At 49.5% G+C, this 15,214-nt stretch overlaps 1 protein-coding gene across 2 annotated transcripts in view; it reads right to left on the bottom strand.

Annotated features, from left to right (window-relative positions):
- GUCY1B1 (guanylate cyclase 1 soluble subunit beta 1) overlaps window positions 1–1,438 on the bottom strand; it is a 51,032-nt gene extending 49,594 nt beyond the window's left edge. The window contains exons 1-2 of one of the 2 annotated variants that reach the window (XM_036852943.1): window positions 1,366–1,438; window positions 773–846 (exon numbers count right to left, since the gene is read on the bottom strand). In XM_036852943.1, coding sequence (XP_036708838.1) covers window positions 773–846; window positions 1,366–1,368 — 77 coding nt within the window. In that variant the 5' untranslated portion in view covers window positions 1,369–1,438. The remainder of the gene's footprint in view (window positions 1–772; window positions 847–1,365) is intronic. The other variant, XM_036852945.1, reaches the window with a different exon arrangement.
- Window positions 1,439–15,214: the final 13,776 nt, after the last annotated feature.

The raw sequence follows: 15,214 nt of genomic DNA, 5'->3' as shown, positions 1-15,214 counted from the left end.
CACCTACTTGACGTAACAGAAGGAAATCGGTGAGCACAGGCAATGAGAGTGAATAACAGCAAGGTGTGCTCTGCCCACCGGGGAAAACACCCTCTCTCCCTCTGGCTGCCTGTGGCGGTCGCACTGCTGTCCCAGGATGCAAATCCAGAGAGAACTGGGTGTCAGTGTGGCGACTCGGCTGCGGTCATGCATACACGTTACACGCAAATTTCACCAGAGTGAGAGGGAGAAAAGGAGAGAGCGCGGCTGGGCTGCAACGCTCAGGGGTCCGCAGGGACGATGCCCCGGTCGCTGCAGCAGGTCTGAACTCCCGCGGCTGCGGTATTTCCGCGCACGTGCAGAGCTCTGGGCTCGCAGCTCTGGACAGAAAGCAGGGGGCCCTCCTACCGCTGACAGCCGTCACCACGGCACAAACCAGACGTAAAGACGGGGCGGGGGGCGGGAGAGGTGTCCCCCCGTTTCAGAGGGAAAAACGCGCTCGGCTCACAGCTGCTCCGAAGGGAGCGTCCGCACCCGGAAAGGCGTCCCTGCCGCGCGTGCCCGCGACGTGTGCGAAGGGACGCCAGCCGGTCTCGCTCCGCTTGCGAGGCCCCCGCCGTCCCCGCGGCCCCTCCGCGCGGCAGCCGCCGGGCCGCGGGCAGCGCGTTCCCACGCCCGCCGGGGCGGAGGCCGCGCGGCCCCCGGGCTCCCTCCCGCCCGCCCCCCCGGCCGGCTGCGAGCGTGGGAGCGCGGCGGCCCCGGGCAGGAAGCGGGGCGGCGGGCGCGCACTTACTTGATGTCCTCCCACACCTCCGGGCCGTAGTTGCGGATCACCAGCAGCTCCAGCGCGTGATTCACGAAGCCGTACTGCGGGGTCGGGGAGAGCCGAGCGTCAGGGACCGGCAGCGGGGCAAGGCGCCCGGGGGCCCGGCGGCCCCGCCGCGCCCGCTACCCGCCCCCCGCGTCTGCCTCCTCGGCGGCCACTCGGCCGGGGGCGCGGGCGCGGGGGAGGGGCGGCCCCGGCGCCGGCCGCGCGCAGAGCCCTTCGGGCCCCGTGCTCCCCACCCCCCGGCCGCCGACACGGGCTGGGCCTCCGGAGGGCACGCGAGCCCGGCCCCTCCCCGGCCGCCTGGGACGGCCGCCCCCCGCCTCGGCCGCGCGCCCCCTGCCCGAGCTCGGCAGGCCGCGCGCGGTGCGGACCCCGGGAAGCCGGGCACCGGCCGCCCGCGCCGCGACCCCGGCCGTTCCGGTCTGCCGGCTCTGGACGCCGGCGAGCCGCCAGGACTGCCCCGGGCCCCCGCGCGTCCGCGGCGCTCGGCCGGTCCCCTCGGCGGCCAGGCCCCACCGGCCGGCGGGACGCGCGGCCCGGGCGCCGAGAGCACTCACCATGGTGTCCGCGCCCGCTCGGCCGAGCGACCCAGGCGGCGGCGCCCGGCCCGGCGCGCCCCGATGCCCCTCCCGCAGCGCCCGCGCGCCGAGCCCCCGGCTGCCGCCGCCCCCCGCCTGCCGACCAATCCGCGGCCGCGCAGCGCAGGGAGCTCGGCGGCTGCGGTGCCGCCCCGCCCGCTGACGAGCTTTCGTTTGAGGCCGCGGCGGGGACGGCGGAGCAGCCGCTGCGGCTCCGCGCACCAGTTCTGGGGCGGGAGGTGCAGCTGCTGCGTCCTCCCACCAAACGTATTCTTCTGCAGAGGTCTGCCCCGGGGGGGGAGCATCGACTAATAAGGAGGGGCGTGCGCGTGTGCGTGTGTGCGCGCGTGTGCGTGTGTGTGTGCAGACCAAGGGGAGGGGGTGTGTGTGTGCGTGTGCAGACCCAGGAGGGTGTGTGTGCGTGTGTCTGTCTTGCAACGCACACGCCTCGAGAGGAACGCGCCCTCGTGCTCGGCATCCTCCTGTTCAGTGTAGTGCTGCAGATAGACGTTTCCTCTGTGGCTTGTTCGCTCAACGTCGTTTATGGCAAACTGAAAGCTAGTAAGACTGCGCTCATCACGGTTCACTTTTCGTCAATGAGACTAGTTGAGAGAGCTAAAATTTTCAGTAACACAGTTTGCATGAGCATCGTGTCAACCAGATCTGCCCGTTACTCAACTGCCCTGCCAGGTCCGGGGGGCGCTGGACTCCATCCGGGTGGGACACCTGACCCCGCACCACAGCCAGGGGCCACGACTCCAGGGAGTCCGCAGCTGACCATGATTCGGCCTGTGTTGCTCTTTCTCCGAGGGAACTGCTGAAGTGGAAAAGGCCGGGTACCGAACGAGCAGACTTTTAATTAATCTACTTCCGGTCTCCGTTCTACCAGGCACTTAGGTTAGTTAATGCCCCGAGCTCCACCGCGGGGAGATGACCGAGCAGGAACTGTCTGCTGGTTAACACTCCGTGCCCGCGGTGCGTGGACGCGGTTGACCAGCGTTAGGTCAAGAGTGAGGAAGGAAAGGCAAGCCGTGCTTCCAGGCACCAGTCTCAGTGGAGCCAAGAAGCCAGGATGAGATTCTATGATGGGAAGAGAGAAAAATGTCAAAGCAATAAAAATTGTACTGGCTTCTGTACCCAGAGACGGATGTTGAAACGTAATTGATACAGAAATGCTATATAGCAGACAAGACAACAACCTATAAAAGTACTAATTTCTATCACTAATGGTGGAATTTTTTAGTAAATTAGAGGCTTTCATACCTTATATAATTATTAAAATATTAAACTGTTATTTAACATTAACTACAAATTTTTAACCATTAAAATAGCCCATTACTCTATGCAATCATAAAAAAGCTAGATACATAATGATACAGAAAGATGCATTGTTGAATAAACACGTGGCACATGTATGTAATCACCTTCAATTTTGTTATATATAAAATCGTTGTATAGAGTAAGGTGCTATTTGGATAATAAGAACACACACATTGCTATGAACATAGCCTTATGGGAAGATGCCTAGGAGAGCTTCGAGATGACTATTGTCTGTAATTAGAACCAGTGGCTGGAGGGACCAAGATTTTTACTTTTTGATCATGACCTTCTGTACCTCTTTATTTTTTTCTACGCAGATATAATATTTTATTTAAAAAAAATTTTTTGGAGTATAGCTGATTTACAATGTTCTGTTAGTTTCAGGTGTACAGCAAAGGAAATCAGGTATACATATACATATATCCACTCTTTTTTAGATTCTTTTGCCATACAGGCCATTACAGGGTATTGAGTAGAGTTCCCTGTGCTATACAGTAGGTTCTTATTCGTTATCTGTTTTATATATAGTAGTGTGTATATGTCAATCCCAATCTCCCAATGTATCCCTCCCCCTCCCTTACCCCCAGTACCCATAAGTTTATTTTCTACATCTGTAACTCTCTTTCCGTTTCGTAGATAAGTTCATTTGTACCCTTTTTTTATTCCACATATAAGCGATATCGTATGATATTTGTCTTTCTCTGTCTGACTTACTTCACTCAGTATGATAATCTCTAGGTCCATCCATGTTGCTGCAAATGGCATTATTTCGTTCTTTTTTATGGCTGGGTAATATTCCATTGTATATATGTACCACATCTTCTTTATCCATTCCTCTGTTGATGGACATTTAGGGTGCTTCCATGTCCTGGCTATTGTCAATAGTGCTGCAGTGAACATTGATGTGCATGTGTCTTTTTGAATTATGAGAAAAGACAGTCTCTTCAATAGTGGTGCTGGGAAAACTGGACAGCTAATGTAAAAGAATGAAATTAGAACACTCCTTAACACCATACACAAAAATAAACCCAAAATAGATTAACGACCTAAATGTAAGGCCAGATACTTTAAAACTGTTGAGGAAAACACAGGCAGAATACTCTCTGACATAAAGTGCAGCAACATCCTTTTTGATCCACCTCCTAGAGTAATTAAAACAAAAATAAACAAATGAGACCCAGTTAAACTTAAAAAGCTCTTGCAGAGCAAAAGAAACCATAAACAAAATGAAAAGACAACCCTCAGAATGGGAGAAAATATTTGCAAACATAGCAACCGACAAGGGATTAATCTCCCAAATATACAAACAGCTCATGCAGCTCCATATCAGAAAAACAAACAGCCCCATCAAAAAACGGGTGGAAGATCTAAATAGACATTTCTCCAAAGAAGACATACAGATGGGCAACAGGCCCATGAAAAGATGCTCAACATTGCTGATTATTAGAGAAATGCAAATCAAAACTACAATGAGGTATCACCTCACACCAGTCAGAATAGCCATCATCAAAGTATGCAGATGTAATATTTTTGTAACGTGTTAAAAAGACCTGTTGTTATATCTTGACCTGTGTTCCTCTGAACGACGGTTGTGTTGTGTCTCAGTCCAGAACATGCTGCAGTGGCCTGCACCTTAGGCTCTGCAAGTAAAAGGGAGAGAACGTTGCTCTGTCGTGGTGGAAAATGAGGAACGTCCACCTGGAGAAAGATGGGAGAGGAAGTGAGGGATGAACATCCCTGCCAACTGTTTTCCCTCTCTGAAGTTCACACCTCCGCCCACATGGCCCTTTTTGTCCAACAACTATTTGCATTTGTCAGTATATTATACTGTTTGCTTTTCTAATTATCTCATAGTCACCTGAGTGTAAAGGAAACTTTGCCAATGTTCCTTTGGCCCACGGATACTATAGAGGATGTGACATTTAGGGAGAGAAGGGACCCTGCCAGCCACGCGAGCCCCAAAGCGGGTCACCAGGCTTCTGCCAGCGCCCTACCCCCTGTCGCCACTGCTGCCATAGGAGCGGAGCAACCAGGTCACAAGTAGATTGTGCTGTGTTCTCGGAACCAGTCTGTTACTGGGCTGCCTTCTGGACGGCCAAACTGAGGAGAACCAGCTACAGAGGAAAAGGAGGCGCTTGGGGAACAGCTTGGCCTGCCCCGCCCCCACCCCCGGAGTCAACGCAAACTACTCGAAGATCAGTCTAATGCATGAAAAATAAATAAGTAAAAAGGCAATATGTGGCTTTCCAAAATGTCAGCTGAAATGACTCACATTTTCAGCTAATAAAAATAAATGCGTTGGGTAAGTTAAACATTAAGCGTATTGTAAGCATTGTTCTCAAGGCTTTTCCAGTGATGGGAAGATAACGAACCTTAGGTTGGGGATAAAGAGGAAACCTTGGGGGACTGTTCTCGGGTCTGTGCGTTGTTTTTGAATGCTTTGGTGTTTTGCCAGATTTTTTTCCTACCAGGGAATTAGGGCTTCTATTTTTGGATCATGTCGTAGAGCATCGTGTGCTTTAATTTCAACAATTCCTTATACAATGTTTTGCTTGATATTCATATGCTTCTTTCATCTGTATGGCTCAGAGCCCGATTATTTTTTTTTCCTCCGTGAAGCTTCTGCTGCTTAGTGCTGGGTAAGCACAGAGTAATCACCCCTCCTGTGATTTTCACTAATACAGCCACTTCAATACTTACAGCAGAGAATTCAGAATGCTTATGAGCAAAGAGAAAAGTAAGTTCTGGATGACATGTTAGGTGATGGGGTTCTGGACCAACGGAAAAAAGGAGATTCAATAATTCAGATTCTTAAAGAGGTGACGTTCAGATTTCCTTTTAATTTGCAAATTAACTGTGAGTTTAGTCACATGAAAAGGGTATTATTGAATATTAAAAGAAGCACTTTCTGAAGTTACTCTTCTGTACCAAATTCCTTTTAATGTTTATCGTGCCATCAGAATTTATAAACAAACAAAACAATGCAGTCACACACATATATATGTTCAAGTATATGTATATATATACATGAATATATATATATACACATAAAATGCTCGAACTCTGTAAATAAATGGAAAGAAATTTAAAGAATTTGTAACGATGCTTTGTATTGATGTTGTAATAATTAGAAGCTTAAAGGTAAGGCAACTCGTCACCTATATTTATACTGAAATATATGTAATTAAATAAAATATATTTTATTTCTGAGAAAAGCTTATGAAAACAAGATTCAGCTCTCATATGCTTCTGCAGTCAAACTGATTAAAATAAAAACTCACTGAGCTTACCTTGGCCACAGTCCATACTTACAGACTTTTTTTTAATAAAAATAGATCTACCACGAACATGTCAAAGATTCATCTACTTTGAGCTCGGAAAGTTATTTGAAAGCCCATTTAGTAGAAACCTTCTTTCTCTATATCAGGAAAGCTCTATGCATTTTGCTTTGTCAGGGAACAATGAAAATTTTAAATGTCAACCATTTATTTAAGAAGTAATAATTAGTAAAGTAATGAATTATTGTCCTCAGAAGCCCTGGAGGATTTTAAGATTCCCATGAAGCCAGAGCTAAATATACTTTCCTCTTTTCTCACCCACTAGTGGTTGGAATCTAGCACTTAAGCTCTGTGTGTCTTTTTCAAAACAGTCCACAGCATTAAGAAGCCTCTAGATACTGCATTAAACTTTCTAGTCTGTGTTCAGTTACAACTGAGCATTACTGATACAAAAGGAAATAGGGGAGAATGAGAGCCACAAATTCAACTGTTTGAATACCTTACTTTTGATCTTTTCTTAATTGAAAAAGCAAAGAACAAAGTCAGCTATGGGGACAAAATATAGTGTGGTAGTTAATTGCACAGATTCTTTAGTCAGACTGCTTGTTTCTCACCATTTAGTAGAGAACTGACTTTGAACAAGTCACTTTATTTTTTGAACCTCCGTTTTCTCTCTTATCAAATGGGGAAAATAACAGATCAATACACTCCAGTGTTGAGAAAATTAAAAATATTACCAGCCTCACAGGTGTATTGTGAACAGCAAATGGCTTAACGCAGGTGTGATGCCTGAGCAGTGAGAGGCAGGTCTGAAGAACTCAGAAACTGTTAGATGACAGCGCTTTTGACATCGGCTGTTGCTGTTTCTAGAATCAACCACTACTGTGGCGAAACTCACAGTGTCCACCTCATAGGAATGTGATGTGTCCACGGGCATCAAATGCGCATTGAAAGGAGCTGACACCTGGGGGTTTGAGGAACCGGATCAGCCCTGCTGGTTTCCTGCCTGGCGAGTTAGCCGGGGTCTGCAATCCCCCATTTTATAACCATGACCAAAGTGCCTGGCCCACTTTCCTCGGCTAAGGTGCCAGGGGGATCAAAGGAGACCTGTGTGAAAGCGTCTCGCAAACTGTAAAGAACGGCCCACTCTGCCCCTTACTGACTGGAGTTCGTAAGTGAGTGAGCCAAGGACTCATGTCGGAAGCGGTGGGTGACAAGGGACAATCTGACAATCTCTCGGCTGCGTCTACCTTTCATCTCCTGAATTCTGTCCTTTTCTCTTTTGTTAAAAAATAAATCCAAACCTAACTAAAAGATACAATAATATTATGAATTTTCTAACAAACATCAGTTAAAAATAGTGAAGAGGAAGCAAATTATCCATTAATCAATTCATATAGAGCATGAGCTTTTTTCCGGAATGGGTGCTTTATTAGCAACGTAAAAAAATTGAAAATTATCCTCTGCTGATGTGATAAAAATCTTCCTCAATTTCACTGACATTTGAAGCAAAATAACTGCGTTGAATGTACCCATTAGTATGTTTATCAAACATCTGTATTTATTACAGTGGCATTTAGAATGTATTTTGCAGGATCTTCCTTCACATGACAAAGAACATCAAACCTAAAAATGGGCAGAAGACCTAAATAGACATTTCTCCAAAGAAGTTATACAGATCACCAACAAACACATGAAAGGATGCTCAACATCACTAATCATTAGAGAAATGCAAATCAAAACTACAATGAGGTATCACCTCACACCAGTCAGAATGGCCATCATCAAAAAATCTACAAACAATAAATGCTGGAGAGGGTGTGGAGAAAAGGATACCTTCTTGCACTGTTGGTGGGAATGTAAATTGATACAGCCACTATGGAGAACAGTATGGAGGTTCCTTAAAAAACTAAAAATAGAACTCCCATATGACCCAGCAGTCTCACTACTGGGCATATACCCTGAGAAAACCATAATTCAAAAAGAGTCATGTACCAAAATGTTCATTGCAGCTTTATTTACAATAACCAGGTCATGGAGTTAACCTAAGTGTTCATCGACAGATGAATGGATAAAGAAGATGTGGCACATATATACAATGGAATATTACTCAGCCATAAAAAGAAACAAAACTGAGTTATTTGTAGTGAGGTGGATGGACCTAGAGTCTGTCATACAGAGTGAAGTAAGTCAGACACAGAAAAACGAATACTGTATGCTAACACATATCTATGGAATCTAAAAAAAAAAAAAAAAAACGTTCTGAAGAACCTAGGGGCAGGACAAGAATAAAGACGCAGATGTAGAGAATGGACTTGAGGACACGGGGAGGGGGAAGGGTAAGCTGGGACGAAGTGAGAGAGTGGCATGGACATATATACACTACCAAATGTAAAATAGATAGCTAGTGGGAAGCAGCCGCATAGCACAGGGAGATCAGCTCGGTGCTTTGTGACCACCTAGAGGGGTGGGATAGGGAGGGTGGGAGGAAGACACAAGAGGGAGGGGATATGGGGATATATGTATATGTATAGCTGATTCACTTTGTTATAAAGCAGAAACTAACACACCATTGTAAAGCAATTATACTCCAATAAAGATGTAAAAAAAAAAAAAAAAAGGGTATTGATATAGAGAGAGTACCCAGGATTTTCTGAGCAGGTCCAGTGTCATCACAAAGGTCCTTATAATAGAGAGGCAGGGGTGTCAAAGCCAGGGAGGATGTGATGGTAGAAGCAGAGGTCAGAGGTGTGGATGGCGGTGGAAGGTCTCCCACTCTGTTCCACATGTCCTGTCACTATGTGCATCTGTCTCTTTTCCCCTGTTGGCTGTGCTGTGATCCACACGTACATCTCAGTGATGTACCTTATATATGATGTAGGACACCCACCCTGGAATGCATAGCCACAGCCTTCTCTGAAAGAAGGATGTTTCCCAGGATTAATTGTCATGGAATTTGGTCTCTCCATCAGTCAGAGTTCTGTACTGCAAGCAACAGAATCTGTGGCTGACTTAAATGTAAAAGAAACTTAGGAATAATGAGAATCATGAGGAAGACTACGAAAATAGTGGGGAAAATGTAAATTATGTGTAATTCTACTCATTTCCTCCTTGAAAGGTGACCCAAAAGAGTCAGTTTTGTTGCATGTACTACATAAGTATGTGGATTGTGGTGGGGGGGGGGGACTTTTTTACAAGGATATAGCGTTATTTAATAGTTTTTGGTTTGGGGAGTTCTTTGTGCTGGTAGATGCATTACAGGGTCTAAAGGATTTCCCTGCCTGTCTTTTCACTATCAAAATCCTTGGTCTGTTTCCAAACACTGTTGTTTTTTTTAATCACATTTGAACATCAGGAATATGTAAAGGGAGATGGCTCATCCCGAGAGTTGAGAATGTGATCTGAGAAAGAGCCAGCAGTGAAGCTCGAAGGCTGGGAAAGAAGAGGCGGAGAAGCAGATGAAACTCTTCATCTTGGGGGCAGAGAAAAATCCCAGAGGAAATGAATCACGTTTCAGGGATGAGCCTGGGAATACAAACCCAAAACTGATTCATCACGGATTGCGCTGAAGATACGGATTGTACAACTGAGAACAAATGCAGGAAAAAAACCCCTGTGGACCCACTGGTTGGCGTTTCTAGATCCTGGTTCTACTGTTTCATCTTTGGTCTGTGGCTTAGTGACCACCCCGTGGCACAGGTTCTTACTGACTGTCACTTTGTCTTCCTGATGGTATGTGGTCCAGCATGGACGGTCTATCTCCTCTGCTCTAGACTGGGGGTACTGGACCAGGCGGCTCAGCCCTCTAACCTACTGAGCCGGGGAGAGAAGCCCAGAAAGCTTGAGGTCCCTCCACCTCCGTGACTGTGGCTGTGACCCAGGAAGCAGGGAACTGCGGGTTGCTGTGCTTACACAGCAAAATCCAAGCGGCTGGAGAGGTATTTGCGGTTAGCAGACCCTGCCATCGGTGGGTAAACACTGGCAGAGTTACCCAGCCCTTTGAGGAGGGCTGCAGGAGGCTCCTGGAATTGAAAACTCTGATTAAAAAGAGCTCTTGAGGCGTTTGGTTAAAATGCAGATTCTGGGCCCCGACCCTGCCGTTCTAATTGACGGGTCTGTGGTTGTTTGCGCGAATCCGCAACTTTACAAGCACCCCCTTCCTCCAGTGATTCTAAAGCAGGTGGTCCACATTTAGAGGTCCCCTGTCCGGTCCCCAGGGTACGTCTCACGCTCCGTTCTCCTGGCTTCTCTGCCCGGATGCCAAGGTTGGAAAACGAACGGCGGGAACTCCCCCTGGAAAACTGCAAGAGGTCCTCAAGCAGGGCGTATCGGCGACCAGACAGTTCTGTGCAGACGGCGTCCAGCGCTGGCAGCAGCGAGCTTCCGCTGGCACAGCAGTCGCTTGGCAGGGCCCCTGCTCTCCGTGGGACGCTCACCCGGGGAAGACGCTTCGCTGCGCGCGCAGCACGGGCTCCCGACGCGGGAGAGGGCAGGGCATGCAACCCCCTCCGTGGGCGGCGGGTGGGTTTGCCACGCTGCGATCCTCTCGCTGTCACCAGCTCTGCGGGTTACGCTGCTTCCGGCAGCGCTGCCGACGGGCCTGGTCTGGCCCACGTCACTCATCTCCTGGTTCTCTGGAACCTTCCAGTACCGTGTGGCGCAATGTGCAGACACTGCCCGGCACCGAGCGGGACCGGGGTTGAACCTCTATGCCAGAGACCGGGCTGACCAGCCAAGGGGCCCACTTCCTCCTGGCGCCCCTCCCGGTGAGGCTGGCCGCGCCCTAGGCTTCTAGCCAACGCAGGGGCTGTTCGCCTCCAGCCCCGGACACAACCCTCCACCGGGACTTGCCCATTTTCTTCCCATCTGCCCGACGGGGTGGGTGTCTGCGCCCGGGGGGCGCTGCAGAGGAGGGCGCTTCGTCGGTCAGGCCCTGAATGGCTGGGTATGCGAGAAATAAACGGCTCCTGTGGGCGCCAGACCTCGGGGGTCTGTCTGAGGGTCCGCCTGTCTCAATGAGCACGGTGCCGGCTGGCAGCCTTGCAGACGGAAGACTGCTTACCCTAGGCATGCTGCTGTTTTCCGTACCGCACACAGCCTCCCCGGGGGCAGGAAGCTGGAGAAATCGTTTCCCCCAGCCTCTGTCCCTCCGGACTCGGGTGGGCCTGTGCCTTTGCCCTCACGTTAGGGCTCCAGATCGCAGTCAAGACGGCTACTCCTTCCGTAAGCAGGAAGCACAGGTGTGAGCTGGGACCTTGTCTGGTCTCAGTCAGAGTCGTCAGGGCTTGGGACGTGTCACAGCGATCGAGCAGTGGACCCTCTGAGGACTGAACCCAGGGCTGTTAAATCCTGTGCTATGGCCAGTCCCAGGATGCAAACCGACCACCACTGTGGCGTCTACAAAAGAGACACACACAGCTATCTCCTGCCAGTACTAGGGCAGAGCTGTGTTAAAGCGAACCTCACTGTACAGAACCTGTATCCTTGACGACGCACACAGTTCTCAAGACCATGAATCCGGTCACGTTTAGTCATGCCAAGGGGAGAAGTTTAAGGCAACCCTAATATGAACTATGGGAGTCGACAAAGGAGGGCTGTTGACATGGTGAACAGTCCTTTTTATCATGATTCTCCCAGAGCAGGTTTGGCTCTACCAGGGAGGTATGCAAGAACCATGGCTCTAAAGCCCGCGGGGCTGCAGGGAATGGAAAGTGATGGGCCAGTTTGGGAAGGTCTGTTACCCAGTCCAAACTCCACTGCTCACTGCTGGACAGACAATAAATCGAGAGCCGAATTGTTGGCACAGGAATAACGCTGTTATTGGGAGGGCCAGCAGACTGAGAAGGCGGTGGTCTCCCCTCCCAAAGAACCGTCTTCCCCAAGTTAGCATTCAGGCTTGTTTTACACTAAAAGGGGAGGGGGTGTGGCTAGTTGTTGCAAACTTCCTGGTGTCGGAGTCCTTTGTTTTTGCAGCTGTTATGCTCTGTTCTGCAACTTTTTATCCCTATTTGAATGTAAAGTGTTACACCTTTAAAGGTCAGAGCCTTGAGAAGAGGCTACCTTGTCTATTTCAGGCTGCAGGCAACATTCTTAACTTGTAGCAGAAGCAAAGGAATACAAAGGTTACAGTAAAGGAAGCGGCTCCAAGGTGGAGTCCCGTCTTCCCTAGCGCAGGTTTCAGATACAGGAAGTGTGGGAGACTCCAGTGGGTTGCTGAAGCCTCGCCAGCCCAAATGCGGCAGCTGCGATTCAGGGACAGATATTCCTCGACAGGACGGTGAGGCCGAATGCACTGAGATGCCCGAGTGAGATCTGTGATCTAGGCTTCTGTGCAAAATGGGCTCGTTTAGAAATGCTGGCGCCCCGTCCTAACCGCGTCCCACTCGCAAGCCAGCAAGTTCGCCTGCTGCTGTTCCAAGGATCCTGGCAGAAGACGCGACACTCCTGGAATGGTGGTCAGCACTGTATTCCTCACAGACATGGCAGTAGCCAGAGGGTTCAGTTTCCCGAGTCCCGGCTCCCACAGGGAGACACAGAGAGGGCCAGAGGACAGCTGTGGGTGCAGCGGGCTTTCTTGCAGGGTAGCAGCCCTGAGCTTAGGGAGCTGAATCCTGTAGACCGATGGGAAGCATCCCTCCCTCTGCTCTAGAGGGAGATACTGTCTCCATTTCCAAGGCACTTAGCTATACACACACGCCTGGGAAGACAGTGTGGACCAAAGGCAGTCAGAGCCTCTGGTCATAAGATGTGCACACGTATGAGGGGCCCGGGGAGAGTTGTCTCGCGATGAAATCTACCCCTAGTTCTACACCATCGTGGCACCTGGTGAAGTTTACCAATACAGCACTTGGATTAATCTGATTGAAAGATCTGCACCCAAATTTGTTCAACTTGCCTCGTACAGCATTTAGCTCCAGGTACTGTCAACAGGACTCCAATCAGCTATTAGGCCGCCCTGCAGGGCTGACCCTAGCCACGTCCTGCCCCCAGACGCTTGCACCCCGCCGGCGGAGCAAGTCCCATCCACCGCCAGGCCTGTCCTCCAAAGCCTGCCCTCTCCAGCTGGTCCTGTTAGTGGCGGCTCGGGCTCCACACTGACCTCAAGGGGAAAGGCCAGGGCGATGTTATCCGCATTCCTAAGGGCCCTGACCGCTGAGCTGAGGCTGAGTGCAATGCCTGCAGGACCTGGGTGGTGTCTCTGACGTCGGCTAAGACCGGGGAAACTTTCATAGCACCGTTCTCATCGCAGGGGTAACAGCCTGCCGTAGATGCATCAAGAATCCGTCAGTTACCCTTCCTGAGTAGCCAAGGATGGCCTCACTCTGGAGCGATCCCAGTCTTCACGCCCAGGCCTCCTCGTCAACTCCTGGTGGTGCACTGAGCACTTGAAGATCTGGGATTTCTTCCTTTTCCTCCCTGCCCGGCAAGCTGGTGGGCGTTAGGGCTCCTGGTTTAGCTGGGATAAATGAGTCTGGTCTCTTCTGATGGAGGCCCTGCCTGAGTGCCACTGGCCCTGCGTGCGCGCCCTACAGACCCACACCAGAAGCCGAGGACAGCCATTCGGCCCCGGAAGAGTGCAGGCAGCAGCTACAGGAGTGCGTGGGGAAGACAGCCGGTTGTGCAGCAGCTGCAGAGCTGGAGCTACACCCTGCTGTGCCGATAGACTCAGCCAGGTTAAGGGCAACGGTAATTAAATCACGTTCAGACTTGTCTGGCAGGAAATGGCAGCCCCAGAAATCGATACAGTTCAATGCATTTAGAACAGTTTCGGTAGCCACCCTGGGGCCCTTTCCTTTGCGAGAAAGGCTCCAGGGTAGACGACGGATGATAAAGGCCATGAATACCCTTCGCTCTGCCGTATCTCCTGGGGTCGAGGTGCTCCCTCCCCAGGGGCCACCGACCACCATGGCTGCTCTTTGACCTCCGTGAATCTGTGGTCCTAGTTCAGCAGCTGTAACTTGAGCCTTTTCCCAATTCTCCCCTAATTCTGCCCAGACCACTCATCTGGAATAATCAGGTACAGGAAACACAAGGGCATTTTTTATGAAACCTAGAGACATGGGTTCTATTCCCCGCTCGTGCCCGGGTGAGCCACTGTATGGGGACTCGACAGGACGAAGCTCAATCAAGAGCCCTTCATCCCTACAATCTGCAGCCTGGTCGCTCCCGCAAGGGAACCCAGGCGGATGAACCAGAATTAAGTCTGAATTCTCTAGGTCTTCTTGTGCCTGGGCTGCCAACCCAGAGGCTGTGTAGCTGTGCTGGCCTGGTTTCTGCTGGGAGGCAGAGAGAAGCCTCTTGTGCAGAAAAGCTCAGAGCAAAATCCAAAATTTCCAGATCAGGTCTATTTTTCCCATTATCCTTTTTTATTGGAGTGTAGTTGATTTACAGTGCTGTGTCACTTTCAAGTGTACAAAGTGATTCAGTTACACATACATACATATATATACACATTCTTTTTCAGACTCTTTTCCCTTATATTATTATTACAAAATATTGAGTAGAGTTCCCTGTGCTATACAGTAGGTCCCTGTTGGTTATCTATTTTATATATAGTAGCGTGTATATGTTAATTCCAAACTCCTAAGTTTGGTAAGTTTGTTTTCTATGTCTGTGGGTCGGTTTCTGTTTTGTAAGTAAGTTCATTTGTATCTTTTCTTAGATTCCGCATATAAGTGATATCATATGATATTTGTCTTTGTCTGGTTTACTTCACTTAGTATGATAACCTCTAGGTCCATCCATGTTGTCTCAAATGGCATTATTTCATTCGTTTTTATGGCTGAGTAATATTCCATTGTATATGTCTACCACATCTTCTTTATCCATTCATCTATTGATGGACACTTAGGTTGCTTCCATGTCTTGGCTATTGTGAATAGTGCTGCAGTGAACACTGGGGTGCAGGTATCTTTTCGAATTATGGTTCTCTCCAGATATATGCTGAGGAGTGGGATTGCTGGATCATATGGTAGCTCTACTGTTAGTTATCTTTTTCATCGTTATCATTTTCATTACCCAGGAAGCAGCTGAGGGGAGATGATTCCTTTCTTGAGACAACTGCACTTAGTAATCATGCTTCCTTATCAAAGTGTGTACACCAGGAGGAGGTGATGGGGGTAGAGCCAAAAGGAATTTTAGTCAATTTCTGAGAAGGCTGTTCTCGTGGTCAGCAGTCCCAGGCGCTGGTGGGTGGTAGGAAACAAGGAAGGCCAGCTCAAGAACTTAAC

This window comes from Balaenoptera musculus, chromosome 5 (assembly GCF_009873245.2).
Source record: "Balaenoptera musculus isolate JJ_BM4_2016_0621 chromosome 5, mBalMus1.pri.v3, whole genome shotgun sequence".
Classification (NCBI taxonomy): Eukaryota; Metazoa; Chordata; class Mammalia; order Artiodactyla; family Balaenopteridae; genus Balaenoptera; species Balaenoptera musculus.
Note: the sequence above shows the minus strand (reverse complement) of the source record. Positions and strands in the feature narration are given on the sequence as shown.